We start from the raw sequence: 15355 nt of genomic DNA, 5'->3' as shown, positions 1-15355 counted from the left end.
TTCTGGTATAAAGTCAGCTGTAAGTGAAACAAGCATCTTTTCCCAGTTTTTGGCTTGTCTTAACCTCCCTTTGGTGCTTTTTAGGATTCCATATACTTATGAGACTTAAGTATGTCCCTACCTAGTAGATTAGAAATGCTTTCTTCCCACATTCTAAAATGTTTCCAGTTTTGCCTTTGCCAGGTATTGAATCCAGATGGAGATGATTTTAAAGCATGGTAGGTAGGGATTAAATTTTAGTGCTTTATGTGATATAACCAGGTGTTCTAGGAAATTTTATTGAAAGTCCATTTTTCCTACTTTCTACAATAGCTCTCATGAACCAAGTTCCCACATATGTAAGTTAGTTTTAGCCCTCTACTTGGAATCTTGTATTAGTTATCTTTTGCCGAGTAACAAATTATCTCATAACATGGTCATTCAAAACCGTAATCATCACCGCTTCACAGTTTCTGTGGGTCAGAATCCAGATGCACTCACAGAAGTGCCACTGCCACAGTCTCTCTCAGCCAGCTACCGCCGGGGAGGCAGCGTTACCTGAAGGCTCTACCCAGCAGGGCCTGCTCCTAAACTTGCTCTTGTGATAACTTGATTCTGCTTCTCAGAACTGTTACAGCGGGGCCTCTGTCCTTTGTTGTCTTCAGTCAGGCCTCCCTCAGACCTTCTCATGTGGGCTTCTGCCCAGAGCAGCTCTCAGTGTAGCAGCTGGCTGCCTTCAGAGCCAGCAACAGAGAATGAAGACGAAAGCCAGGGTTTTGTGGACCACACTTTCAGAAGGGGCAGCCCATCATTTTTGTCAGGTATAATTAGAAGCATGTCTGTGGGTTCAGCACATAGTCAAAGGGGAGGGAGTAGCCAAGGGTCTGAATACAGGGCGGCAAGGGCCGTCTAGGGCCATCTTTGAGGTAGCCTGCCATGCTTGTATTATTAATCTTTTCCTGGTTATTTTCAGTGACTTTTGATGGGACTAGTATTTTTACTTTTATTAAAAACTACATTATCAAAATGGAAATAGGAAGAACAGACATTATGAGAAGAACGCATAATAGAACTTTGGAGGTGACGAGAAAAGAGGTAGAGGTGTGAACTTTCTTCACACCTCTGTGGTTGAGTGCAGTGTAATTATAGCAGTGTAGCTTAGTGTACCTTTTCTTAACTAGCTTATCAGCATTGTCCAAGCTGAATAACAATCATGGTGTTCTGAGGGAAGCATGTTACATGTTAGCTCATCCTTTATGAGACCCTGAGACAGAACAAAACATCTCCTTTAGTCATTTTATGCAGGTCGTGGAGCCCAGTCCTGCTAAAACCATATTTTTAGTATCATTGAAAGTGACACTTAGACCTCATGAGAGAGTGACATTACGATAACAGGTAGCATCGCACATGGCGTCTTTTTCATTTAGAACACAAGCCAGTCATCTGCCAACACATGCTCCTGGTTACCTGCTTGGAAGGAAGCTCTTAGGAGTAATTATTCTGAGCTGAACTGATTACCTAAACATTGAATTCAATACACCCAATTGTTATGTTTCTCAACATCCTCATTCACCACTTCCTGTGTGCACTCCAACGGAATGAGAATAGTTTCGATTGTGGTTGAAGAGGTTATTGAAAGAACTTCATCATCAGTAAAGCATCTTCACCCAGTTCACCTTTCTTTTTTTAGTTTGCTACACCTGTAGAGCAGCTTCCATTTGTTCAACTGCTTGGCTTCAGGTGCGTGCCACTGTTGTGGACACTGACTGCAGGTCCCGTACTTCTAGGTGTGCCTGTTGGTCCCTTCTCTGTGTCAAGGTCCGCTGTGTGTGCGCCCATACGTCTGTGGCTTCGTGAGAAAGAGAGCCTCACGGGACACATTCTAGAGTGATTTTCAAACTTTAGCCCATTAACTAATTTCCTTAAGGGTAGCTACTAAGAGAACTTTCTCTGTGTGGCTTCTCTATGGAGAAAAATTAGCGCTGAGCAAGAAATGAAAATAAATGTATTTCTATCTCAGATGCCAGACCTCTGATAATATACACCCACTTTTTTGGCTATAGATCTAGAGTAGTTATATATAAAAGACAATACGCACTATTGTCAAAGGCCTTTACACTGTGTAATTCATTTTAAAGCTGATTCTTCTCCCCTCTACCCTCTCATATTTAACTAAATGTATGAATCCAAAATTTAGAAGTGTAAGTGCATTTGAATGGGCAGTTGGTACTGAACTGAGGACGGATTAAGAACATTACAGATGAAGTCGTTCAGCTAGAAGCCCACAGCTAGGTGTGGAGAAGGCATAGAAGGACTGATGTACTTTGTATTAGTGATGCTTACACTACATGTGCTCTTCAGTTTATATTTCAAGGATGAAAGTGCAGTTATGATAGACATAGCTTTCGGATAATACTGCCCTGCGTAATGCGTGTTGTACGATGATTTCCTTGCAGTGGTCATAGGCTTGGTTTCAGGAGGTTTTCTGCAGAGCCTGCACGTTCAGGGTCTGGTATAAAGTCCTATTTATCATGAGGTCTCAGCTATCAAACAGTTTTTTTCTTCAGCCTTCTTAGTTTGCACTTCAAACTCTTTAACAGTGCCCCTGAGTGAGCCATGAGAAAAATTTACACATAAGAAATGTTTTGAATCCATTAAAACAAGTTCAGAGCTTAAGAGTGGTTTTCATATCTCTTGAGTCAGATGAAATACAATTGTGCAGATCTTTCTTACACAGAAAGTAACAAGTAGGTGATGGGCAGATGCCAAGGTTTGGTTTTTGATATGATTATCTCTCTTTCATTCAGCTGCATTCAAGTCTGAGGGTTGGGGGTCCTGAAAGATGGATCACCAAGTCCACGCAGGGCACATCAGATCTATTCCTTTGGTGGATGTCAAGGCAAAATTATTCTGAATATAATCTGAAATTCATTTGATCATACAGCAGATAGTTTAATAATTTATAGTCAGCCTTATTAGCAAAGCTTTGTGTTGACTTTGCTATCACCAAAATAAGATTAAAAACCCATCCATGATATTAAGATTAGAGTGATCTTTGTGTATATGGTCAAGTTTAAAATTTTTTCCTTAACATTTGAATGACTTATAGCAATCATACTTTCACTGTAAGGGAAAAACTCCATATGAATAATGTCTGATGTCAAAGCACTCATTCCCAAAAATGATACAGAAAGGCTGACAGTGTGCTCTCATCGTGTGACTATGTGAGAGAGGTTTTCAAAAGTAGATGTTCGTCCAAAATAAATGAAAAGGCCTAATTAATCCTAACTTGAATTTGTTGATCATATTATATTCCAGTGTGCCTATAATACCGATGGGCTATGCATGTAATATTGTTTGGTTAACAAAGATTTCAAGAACTAGAGAATACTAACAGCTTTACTTGGAGATAATTGGGTATCCTACTTCTGTGGTATGAAATGCTCCTGCGGTGGGAGGTGTCTGGGAGAATAATGGAGAAAGATAGCTTGGCACCCTGCATCCCCTGTATGTCCTGGTATCTGGTAATGATATGAAGCACAGGGATGGGGTTGTCTGTCAACCAAGGAAGGGACCTGGCAAGTAGCATGTATTAGCAGGGCCCTGGCAACCCCTGAAGGTGCCGGGGACAGAAGAACGCATTTAGAAGCTGCACTGCAAGATGGGAAGACAGGTGGCAACTGTCTTACAGGGATGTCTTTTATTTGAGCAGAACCGGACCAACTGTTCCTCATTAAAACACATTTTGCAACGTGTTCTTATATGTGCATGCACGTGGGCATGTTCTGAGAAAACACAGCGATGTGCCACCCACAGGTCATATTTACAGTCTCCTCGTGGCTCAGAACTGCAAGACAGGTAGTGAGAAGTGCCTCTGCATCACTTGAGGCTGGCTTTCCAGCAATAGCCTCTTGTGGGGAAATGGTAGATAACACCATTGCCTGCACAAGCTGCAGTGGAGGGAGGGCGTATACAGCACATTTGGCGGAAAGCTCTATCCTGAGGGTCCTTTCAATAATCGTGCAGTGCCTGTTTTTTCTCATTTACTTATGTTGGATTATAACTGTATCTCTGATGTGTTGCTGTAGAGTGTGCTCAGTATGCCTAAAGCCACATCTCTCATCTGCCTGACCCTTTATGCCTGTGACCTATTGAGTTGGGTCATCTCATTAACTCCTTCATTGGATAGCTTGGAGGTCAGGAGGAGAGAATGCATGGAAAGTACTTCAGGCTTTTCTTTGCACAGTAAGAAATAGTACTTTTCTACTTAGCATTTTTTTTACAGTAGAACCTGCCTACTACTGCTTATCCCAGATCCTTATGCTTCTTGTTCTGCAGCCATTTACCATACTACAGTTTATCTGTATTTTTACTGAGAAGTAGGAACTGATGGAGAAGTCTTCTAATGGCGTAATTTCCTTCCCTTGGAGCCCTAATCCTGTCCAGCTCCATAGAAAAGGATACTTGCAACTAAATGAAAACATGAATGTGGAATGCAAAGGAACAAGTAGAAATGCAAACATCCATCAGGAAACTAACTCTTAGGCGCACTTTCCTTTAGGTCTCAGCAAGGTCTATGTTAGCTCAGCACAAGGAAAAGGATCAAGAGAGGCTGAGTCCTGCATACCCCTCATCTTCCACCTCCAGGAAGCTTCCTGGTCAGCTGCCTTGAGGTGCCCTGCACCCCTCTCCAGAGCTTTACACCTCCCTTGGAGTACGTGCTCCCGTGCAGCTAGTTCAGCTCTACCTGAACGAGCACCTTCCTGGTGGGATGGAGCTAGGGATTACAGATGCCATGGAATCACCCATTCCCCAAAATGTCAACGTCTTAGTCCTGCAACTTTCAAACATGTTACTGAACTTGGCAGCTTTGCAGATGTGATTAAGTTAAAGATCTTGAGATGGGAAGATTATCCAGAATCACTCTGGCGGGTCCAGTGAAAACCACAAGGCCCCTGTCTATACTCCTGGATTGGAGAGAGAGGAAAAGGCCAGTGGATGCAGGAAGCCTTTAAAACACGAAGGAATGTAGCCCTGCCAACACCTTGCTCTTAGAGCTTCAAATGACTGGAATTGTAAATAAAAAATATTTTTTTAAATTTTGTTTTGTGGTGCTGGAGGTTGAACCCAAGTCCTTTGCACTGAGCACCCCCCCGCCCCCGTGTGTTTACTTAATTTGAGACAGGGTCCTGTTCATTGCCCAGGCTGGCTTTGAACTTGGGATCCTCCTACCTCAGCCTTCCAGAGTGCTGGAATTATAGGTGTGTGCCACGATGCCTGGCTTAAATTTGTATTGTGTAGTACCCTGGGTCTGATATAATTTGTTAAAGTAGCATTAGACAGCTAATACAGTTTACTTACTGTTTCTCCATTGGTGAGCTTTCCCCATCCCCCATAACCCTATTTTATATTTAGACCACGTCATACTGGTGAGGTATGACTGTCCCCTTTACCTGACAATCTAATAAGAAGTATAGTGGGTGAATAGCATTTCACAGGGAAATGTGAATGTGTAATACTAATAGTCAGCGGTCACTGCCCCTCTGTGGTTGCTAGGCCCTGGGCAGCCCTGGAGAGCAAGGCCGGCCCAGCCCAGAAGGAGCAACTGGCGCATGCGCAGAATTCCCAGGCCCATGGCCGATGGTCCATCACTGTGAGAGGATTTCCCAAAGCAGATCCTGTCTGGGAAGACAGTAATCTGAGGAGGCAGGAGAAGGGCCGATGATTTTAGTTAGAGCTTCCCAGAAGGCTCACCGCATGGTCCCTCATGCTCACTAACCCGGGGAATGAGAGGCGCTGTCTGCACAGCCCAAGGAGTTTCCTCCATGTGGGTTACTGCCACAAGGATAGTGCAGGACCCCAGACCTGATACCATCGTCCTGGTACTGGTGATCAGTACCATGGGAGGCTGGCCCCCCTCTGCTTTCTAAGCCATACTCCTTATCAGAAACTTTCTTTTTTTTTTTTTTTTTTTGGTTTTTCTCCGGTACCGGGAACCGAACTCACGACCTTGCGCTTGCCAGGCAGGCACTTTTGCCGCTGAGCTAAATCCCCAGCCCCTCAGAAACTTTCTGTATTGCAGGCACCCTGTCAGGGCTCTGAGCACACTGTTTCTGTTTGGACAACATGTAACTGGTATTCCTGCATCACAGAGGTCACTAGGCGTAGACAGCTTGTGCCACCTGGCCAGGATCACCTGGCTGTCTGAACTTGGATTCAGTTTTTGGTCTGTCCGAATGTAAGACTTGTGCTCACCTATTACACTGGTGCTTCCTAATGCTGTGTGTAAGCAACAGAAATACTATGGGTAGGTTAACCATTTTTGAGTGGCAAATAGTGATTTTTTGTAATTTTACAACAAGAATACCCGAGGCTATTTGCATGTTCCATTAGGACCACAAACTACCATGGAATCCATTGAGTTTTAAGCATTCAGGATACTTTGTAACATTTCATCATTATAACAATGCTATGATACAAAAAAACTACCAGTATCTCATTGTATAAGTGAGGAAAGGGAGGCAAAGTGAGGATGAAATGATTTGCCTGTGAATCCTCAGATGGAGCTGGGATATCTGATCCCAAGCACCTAACAGCTTTTAAAGCCAGTCCCATTTGTGCCCCATGGCATGAAATGACTCAACTTAAAGACATCTCTTTCCTGTTCCTATCAACACAAGTATAACTACGAGAGGAGAAAAGAGACAAAATACTGTTACCATCCCAACTGCCTTTACCATGCATGCGTGGGTGTAGTGCCCGGGATTGAACCCAGGGCCTTCCACTTGCTAAGCAAGCACTGTGCTGCTGAGCCACACCTTCAGCCCCCACTGCCTCTATCTCTAACTGACCAACTTATAATCCTTGAAAGTTTCTGAATTGGACAGTTTTCTTGATTGAGATATATATATATATATTCTGCTTTAACAATTTTATTACTTTGCTAGGATTTGACAGGCTAGACCAGTGGTGGTGAACTGATGGCACGTGTGCCATTTGTATCATTGAAAACGCTAAAGGGTTTGCCATCACCGAGCTATATACTATAGAAAATTAGCGTTTGGGGGTGGCAGTTGGTTTGTTTTTGAGACATAGTCTCACTGGATAGCCCAGGCTGGCCTCAAACTTGCACCAGTCCTCCTGCCTCAGCCTCCCAAGTGCTGGGATTAAGGGCATGCACTACTACACTTACCTTAGGGTATGTTTAAGAGTATGTAAGTAGGTTTGGAAATAAATTGCAGAGTGAGATTTACAAGAGAGGAGAAGCCCGTGTTAATGCAGGCTGACAGGGTGTCCAAAAGAGTTCTCAGTGCCTCCGTTATTCTGTTCACCGAATAAATGCATGCACAGTTTAAATTGAACAAAGGCAAGACTGCCTTGTTTCAAATTTCTGTTTTGAAGAAAGTGTTTAAAACTTTATCTCAGTAACCTATTGACAGTGTTTAAAATGTCTAGGGAAGCTTGGGGGCTGTTTGCTGTCTGAGACGATTGGCCATAGTAAGTCTTTCTCTAAAGTCAGCTATCACCATTGCTCTGTATGTGTTATTTAGGTCAACTTTCATCTTTCTTTTCGCTATTTATGTTCACCTACAAGTACTTTTCATTGTATCATAGAAAGTCTATATTCTGTTCATGAACTCGCCTTCTACCTGTGTGGAACTCTGCTGTGGTCAAACATTTCCATGTTTGAGCGCCTGGGACTGCACGAAAGACCTAGTATCTCCTGCATTTCTAAATTACTTTTCCTTTAGTGTCGTAGTGGTAGTGACAATTGAAATGTACAAAGCTAGCTGGCTACTTACAACTGTCATTTGAGAAACCTATTTAAAAACAGTATCATCAAAATCATGGTCTTGGTTTGAGAAAGGGTGAAAATAATAAAACAGCACAGTATGACAGATGGCTACATTTCCTTCACACCTATTATCACATTCCCACCTTGATCTTCGGGAGTGGCAGGGCAGTGGGCTCCTTGTGGCAACATAAAGCACACTCTGGCTCTTCCATGTGATTCTGGGATGTAGATTTGTCCACTAAGAACAGAGGGAGGCTCAACACTGAAATACCATTTATGCATCACTTATGATCCGATGTGCTAAGTGTTTGAGTGTTGGAAAGAGAAAAAATGATCCCCAAAAAGAGAATGGCCATGTTGAATGCAACTGCAGATAAGCCCCCCGGTAGGTTAACAGGTAGCTGTATTTTGAGCAAAATTTTATTGCAAATGCATTGGAAGGAAGAGAGGAAGAGGTTTTTTTAAGACTGTCACCAAAAGTCAAAGGAGTTTTTTCTAGACCAGGAACACAGGTGTATTACCTGGACCACAACTTTGTGGAGCTGCATGTAGATGTGTTGCAAACCCAGCCAAATTGTGAATGCGCTACGAGTCACATGGTAGCTTCTATTGGGAGGTATAGGACCAAGGTCAAGCACTCTGGACTGGGGCAGGATTTCTCCCGACCACGCTGGTAGCAGTACGCTGTTCCTCTCTGCTCTGCTGTGGTAGTGTCTGCTGGGAGCAGGACCTCAGCTGGAGTCCAGCACAGTTGCCCTTGAGTCTCCTTAGCTGAGTGCACCATGGGCACGGCAGTGAGCAGGGCTTTTTCCCCTCTTCCTTCAGCTGTCCTGCCCACCTGGTAGTGAGCATGTGTGCATGCAGCTGAAGCCAGCTGAAGTTGCTCTCAGTCCCCCCAGCCGTGTGTACCTCGGGTGGGGTGACATAGTCTAGCGTTGCTGCATGCCCCCTCATCACTCCCTTGTAGGCAGCAGGCAGGGTAACAGTGCGGACACAAGTGTTTCCTCACTCTCAACAGCAGGCCCCATGCAGGGGGAGGCAGCTACCATAGTGTTCTTTGCTGCTTTGAGGGTAGCGCCTACCTGGCAGCAGATCCTCAGCCAGAGCGCGGCAGGGTTGCATGCAGGATGGCTGCTTGAGGCTGACTTGGACACATTTAGACCTGGTGCTTTTGAGGAACTCACACACCTTCCATCATTTCAGCAGAAAGGCTTTCTTTCCCATAGTTGCCATATATGTATGAGTGCTGTTCTTGAGACTATTTTTAACCAAAGAGGAAACCCGCCAGCATATTCCCAGCTCTGCAGTTACACCCAACCATCCTCCTAAGAGCTGTCTCCTAGAGGCCGGTGCACCTCTCAGTGCACCTCTGAGCTGCCGTGGCCGCTGTCCGCTGTCCGCTGTGGGGAAGGAAGACGCTGTGTTCCATCAAGCCGTATGGCTCAGAGCACAGGGAGAACAGCGGCACAGTGCACAGAAGCCTGAGGAGTGCGGAAGTAAATAATAGTGTGACCATGTCATTGGGGTTGAGAGATTCACTCTGATAGCCAACAGCTTTATTAATTCTGCAATTAGTCTCCCACAGTCAAAGCAGGAATGTGTCCACAGCTACCATATGTAAGTGTTAGACAGTGGACTTGGGCTCTGAACACTATTTTCATATCCCCAATTCCTGTTCTTTGTACTTCTCATTACCCTGCCATAAGAATTCAAATCCTATTGATTTCTACATTTAAAAAAAAAAACTATTATTCTGTCCTTCCTTTGCACCATCATCCTGATATAGGTCCTTATTATCTCCTATATTAGCTCATTACCTCATCGATTGCCAAATCCCACCACAGATTCTCTTCCCTGCTCCCCTTAGCCGCCCCTGCAACAGTCCTGCTTAAACTCCATCGAGGGCTTCTGCCGTGCACAAGATACAGCTCCCAGCAGAAGCCAGAGGTGCACCAGGGGTTGTTAGAGCGCTTGAAGAACAGGCAAAGCAAAAGGGTTGTTCGAGACCATTTTGTGCTTCTGTGGGGCTTCTTGCAGAAGGGGGCTCTGTGCTTCACCGCCTCTGGGGCCTCTCCCTGTTCACCAACCCATTGTGCTTTTCTTCCAGTATTTCTCACCTGCCCCTTCCCCGCTGAGTTAGCCAGCTTTCCCCTCACCAGACACAGTACCGACACCCATAAGTTAAAGGGGAGAGGCTTCACTTGGCTGATGTTTTAAAGAGATTCAGTCCATAGGTAACTGGCTGCAAGGCAGTTGGCGGAAGTACATCACAGAACACAGAGGCTTAGTTCGTGGTGACAAGGAAGCAGAGTAGCGAAACAATGCCAGCACCAGACACAGTACCCAAGATCAGCTTCCATGACCCACCTGGACACACTGGGAATGTGCTCCACCAATCCCCTGGGGGGCTTCCAAGCTACTCAAGGTGACATGGTCAAGCTTAGCCATCATACCCACCCTTTCCTCCGTCTCTCAAAACCTCAGGTTTCAGCAGGGCACCCCACGCAGTGTGGGAGGTCATTGATCCTAAAGGGCATGCATAAGCTGAAGGTCTCATAAAATGGAGCCAGCTGATGCTCTGAAACACCAGTACCAACCTGAGAGCAGCCAGGTGCTCCTCTCCCCACTAAGAAGCCTGGAACAGAGAGCATCTCAAAAGCAATGCACTCGGGCCCAAAGCCCTGGCACTCTCTCCAAGCTGGGAGAGAGGAAGCAATGCAAATGGTTGCATTTTTTAAAAGTCTCCAGTCTTCAGACAGAGAAAATGACACTACTTGTACGATACACCACGGTAAACAGTGGGAACTGCGTGGGGTGAGTGGTAACTCACCCTCCTGCGGCAGCTGGGAATTCCGTCCTAAGGGATGTGTTTGCAGAATGAAATGGCTGCTGTGGGTTTTTGGTTTTAGTGATTGCTTTGTTGCTGAGGAGATAGGGTTATATTCCTAAAAGTTAGATAGACTCGTGATGTGACTGTACCCCTGCATAAATCTTGCCTTGATTCTCCATAAACACTGCCTATCCCCTATACTCATGTGTGGTCTGGAAAATCATGAACTTGTTCTGACCCTCCTGGAAAAGGAGCTGAAATTCATACCCACCATGGGGCCCCTTAGCCAGGGCGGGTGCGTAAAGGAGCCTACGTAGGGGTGAGTAAAGGGTGGCTCCTTTCAGGAGCCGTATTTCACTGCTATCGCATCAGGGCTCTCTCTGAATGAGAAAACCATTTTTAACTCTGTTTCGCTCTTTTAGGAATTCAGAAACACGCTTGGGATCCACCCGAATCTGATGTCCCATTCCCATGCTGCAACCCCGCGCGACTCCGCGCTGCCTCAAGACTGTGCGTGGAGGGCAGCCGTGGGCCTAGCTCTCGTTGCTCTTCTGTTTGCCTTTTTTGCCAAGGTCTATAATTAGCACACAACGAAACGAAGCATCTGTGAAGACTGCATTTCTAATTAAAACCTTCAGTGAGCAGGAAAGTGACCGCGTCCGTTCTGGAAGGGCCGTACCATGTGCGTGCTGTGTGGCCTCCTCTTCTGCCCGCTCGTAATGAGGCTGACCCATCTCACACTGCGTTGAGCCCATTGGCTATCTGACCTAAAACTGAATTGCAACTGCCACAGCACATCTTTCAAACTGAACTCCTTTTGGCTTATGTTTAGCAAGCAATGCAAATGGTTGCATTTTTTAAAAGTCTCCAGTCTTCAGGTGCAAACCCAGCTACCATGGTATTGGTCAACTTCTCCTCATGTGGAAGAATTCTTGATCCTCTGTAAATATTTTAAGGCGTGTCTGCTTTATGCTTTGTTTGGCGTTCCAGGGCTGCAAACATCTTTTTCACAGCAGATGTGTTCCTGAAAAGTTTACACAGAAGCCTATTTTTGGAACCTGAATCCTTTAGGAATGTGCAGGAGAGTCTAGCACTTCAAGGACCGCTGGCAGTGTTCTCCAAAACACGAGGAATCACCCACTTCTATAGCACCCACAAACTTTGAAATGCTAGATTTATCAAGAGCAAACTGTTTCCCTTTTTCTGGTGTCTTTGATCAACCAGATCACCATTTTATTTCTACCTGACAACACTGATCTTTCCTAAGTGAAATTCCTTCACAATAAAAGGAATTGATGTAATAAGTAAATCCTTTGTCTATCAGAATTTAAATAAGTTACTTAGACTGTATGGGCACAAGTAAATCAAGTGCCTTGTGGTTACCAATGATTATTTTCCTCGAAACCCTTGCCTTTGTTCTTCTATGTGTCATCTAAGGAGCACAAATTAAAGTTTAAGTACGACATCAGTCAGTTAATTTAAAAAAAGTACATATGCATGCTTGCACTGCTTACACGGTAGGGTTGGTGCAGTTCCACTAAACCTGCTGAGTGCTTCAGGGGGAGCTCGTAAGTAAGGTGGGAAGCTCTGCTGTGTCCCTCAGTCCAGTCGGAGCACAGCGCACCTCAGCAGGAATGAGGATGAGTGATACCAGATCGTAGGCGCCCGCCACCTACTTCCGTTCTTGAATTCTATGCATGTTACTTCTTTGTTAATAAACAGTGGGTCCCAGCGTGGAGCTCACTGAACAAAAGACTAGCGGTGATCAAAATAGCACGTAAAGCCCAGAGTCGCACTGTGTGGGACATAAGAAATGCTTTAGACCTATAACTAGCAGAAGACAGGTGTAGTGTTTTGTTTTTCTACTTTATTTTTCTCACTCCCCTGACCCCCAGCTCTGTGCTTTCCCCTGCTCCACTCTCCTTCCTTCCTTTTTTGCTTATAAGAGATGATTCAAGGACTGTTTCCTGTATCCAGGACTGTCCCCACCCCACCACAACCGTGACTTGCCGTTAAGCTGCAGCTCGTCTCTGTTCTTTGGTCCAGAAAAGAACCAACACCAGAAGAAGGGCCTGGAGCAGAGCCAGTGGCAGCCACCCTGTTGGTAACCAATTGGCAAGGGGGGTGGCAAACTTTTTCTTACACTATTAGAGTAAAACATACACAAATCACAAGAATTTTTAAAAAGTGAGTACACACTCTAGCCAGCGCCAGAGGGCTCCTCGTGTACCTTCCTGGCCGTTAGCTCTGCTCGCTCAGAAGCACTGCCCTATCTCTAACATTGTAGATTGACGTGCGTGTGTATAGATGGACTCACACAAAGTGCACCATCTCAGTCTGCCGGCCTTCGCTCAACAGCTACGTGAGCCGCATCTGTGCTGTTGTATACTGCAGTGGCTCCCTGATGCGCTCTGTTGAGCAGTATTTATTCTGTGATCTGCAGTACCACCTGGGATTTATTCACTCTACATTTTCAGTTGTGGCCAGTGGTTTTTTTTGCCATTGTGCATCACGCCGCTGTGCGGATGTTTGGAGCACAGTGTCTGAGTGCTGAGCATATGTCTAGGCGCTGAAGTGCTCGGTCCCTGCATGTGCACGTACTCTGGTTAGCAGCCACTGCCGTGTGGCTGTCTGAAGTGGTGGTGCCGGTCCACATCCTGCCAGCTGCTGACGTGGACTCTGCCATTCTCCTCGCTCTTTTCTCTCTGTACCTTTTTTATTCTTCAGCAGACTGTCTCCGCTGGCTATTTTAATAATAAGAGCCATTAACTAGCTTTAAAGCACTAGGTGTGTATATACACTGTACAGATGCTACTGAGTCCTGAAGAAACAACTCTGGGATAGGTATTGTTTCCCTTTCAAGGAGGAAAAAAATCAGACTCACAAGATGAACTTGCGCAGGAGCCTCGGAGCTACCGAGCAGAATTTGAACGCAGACGCCAAACCTAAGGTCCTATGTTGTGAAATCTTCCCACACCCTGAGCCTGTGTTTGACCTCAACTTGGTCTATGTCAACAGATAGGCAGCTAGGGTGGTTATGTGGATGTCTGGGTTCTGGGGGGGCCCAGCTCTTCCTTCAGCATTGTCTTGCTCCAAGAATGGACATGGCACATGATAAACATTTTAAAGAAATGAGTCAGGTATTTTTTCCTTTCTCCTTCCTCCCTTTCTTCTTGTCCCCTCTTCACTAACTACAAAACACTCCATTTGAGAGTGAAAAGAATTCTTTGGTAAGAACGTAGCACCTGGGAAAATGTGTCTAAATACCAGATTTCCATATGTACTTCAAATTAAAACATATACCAACTTCATATGTTGACTTCATTCCAGGTTGAAATTTCAGTATCCGTTATGAAATGTCACAGTTAGAGAATTCAAGTCATGAATGAAGCTTCAAGAGGGTTTTGTCATCACAAAACAGAAACAAAAGGGAGAGGGAGGAATGGGAGTAAGCAGGGGAGAAATGGGAAAAACTGTTAAGGTTTTTAACAACAACTAAAAAATATGAGACGTGGAAACCATTTCACTATGTCTGTATATACCAAAGCATCATGTGGTATAAAATATAGACAATAAAAATGAATATGCATACATAAAAGGCTTGCCTGGTGCTACAGTGTACTCACAGGAGTACCCTGGAATGCTTTAAATTTTGAAAGAAACATCAGTCCCTGTCAGATGCCACCCCAGCTACTAGTTCCCAATAATAGCCTAGTTTCCAACCTTTGTGCAGCATTTTTCAAAACTCCGTTTCTTTATAAAACTGAGCATTTGGTAGTTGCCATGGTAAAAAGCAAATATCAAGTGCAAAGCAATGTGGAACAAGAAACGAACATGATTATCTTCCAAGGTCTGAAATGCGGCACGGTGCCCTGCAGATGTACACATGCCGTTATTGACTGTGGTCATTTTAATGTGAAATAAAACATGTTTTCTTCCGAGATACATGTACTTTTTTTTAAAAAAAAAATTTTTATATTAGGACACAAATACTTATTAAATTGTTAGGACCTATACATAATAAACAGAATGGTTAGCTGTTTCTTTGCCTGAGAAGTGCCATTAGTCAAAAAAGTTTGAGAACTTCTGCTCTATGGTACAACCTAATTTAGAGGATTGATGTCAAACATACTTGATCTTGGGTCCCAATCACTTCTCATACATTTTTCTAGCTTGTCAGTAGCACATCTTTGGTAACTGTATCCTTGGGTTACCATTAAGTTTGATTTTTATGGTGTTGAAAGAGTAAAGGAGTTAAGGATATAAATAAATTTGATTCAGGCCTGAATTTTCCTAGTATAAATCTGGGGCAGGTAATATTGGGAAAAGACAGGAGATATTCAACATCAACAAAACTGGTTTAAATTCCAGCCAGGCCATTTTCCCTTTTTGAGCCTCATCTATAAAATAGGGACAAGATTTCTTTGCAGCATCACTGAAAAAATGAAGTGAGATCATATATATATATAAAGGACTGTTATTTCCTTCTATTTCATGATGACTATAGTAATTTAAAGATGCAACCCAATTTTATAAACAAAGTTAGCTGTTTTAAATTCTGATATCCATACATGACCACCCAGCAGAACGATGTATGGAATCAAAAGATTCCTGCCTCAAGGGAAGCAGAGTCTTACCCTAACAAATTCACTAAAGGAAGAAAAGTTGAAAGAAAATGGATTGAAGCTGTATTGGAGGATATCAGAGAAATGAGCAGTGTAAGACCACAGATTTGGGTGGCCAATCTAAGA

At 44.3% G+C, this 15355-nt stretch overlaps 1 protein-coding gene across 3 annotated transcripts in view; it reads left to right on the top strand.

Annotated features, from left to right (window-relative positions):
• Positions 1-14545, top strand: part of Cdkal1 (CDK5 regulatory subunit associated protein 1-like 1) — a 594324-nt gene extending 579779 nt beyond the window's left edge. For all 3 annotated transcript variants that reach the window (XM_005403380.1, XM_013503828.1, XM_005403381.2), the window contains exon 15: positions 11027-14545. In XM_005403380.1, the coding sequence (XP_005403437.1) occupies positions 11027-11188 (162 nt within the window). In that variant the 3' untranslated portion in view covers positions 11189-14545. The remainder of the gene's footprint in view (positions 1-11026) is intronic.
• The last annotated feature ends 810 nt before the right edge of the window (positions 14546-15355 follow it).

This window comes from Chinchilla lanigera, unplaced genomic scaffold (genome assembly GCF_000276665.1).
Source record: "Chinchilla lanigera isolate Chin_1 unplaced genomic scaffold, ChiLan1.0 scaffold00082, whole genome shotgun sequence".
NCBI lineage: Eukaryota > Metazoa > Chordata > Mammalia > Rodentia > Chinchillidae > Chinchilla > Chinchilla lanigera.
The sequence above is the reverse complement of the archived record's forward strand: the minus strand, read 5'-3'. Positions and strand labels throughout refer to the sequence as shown.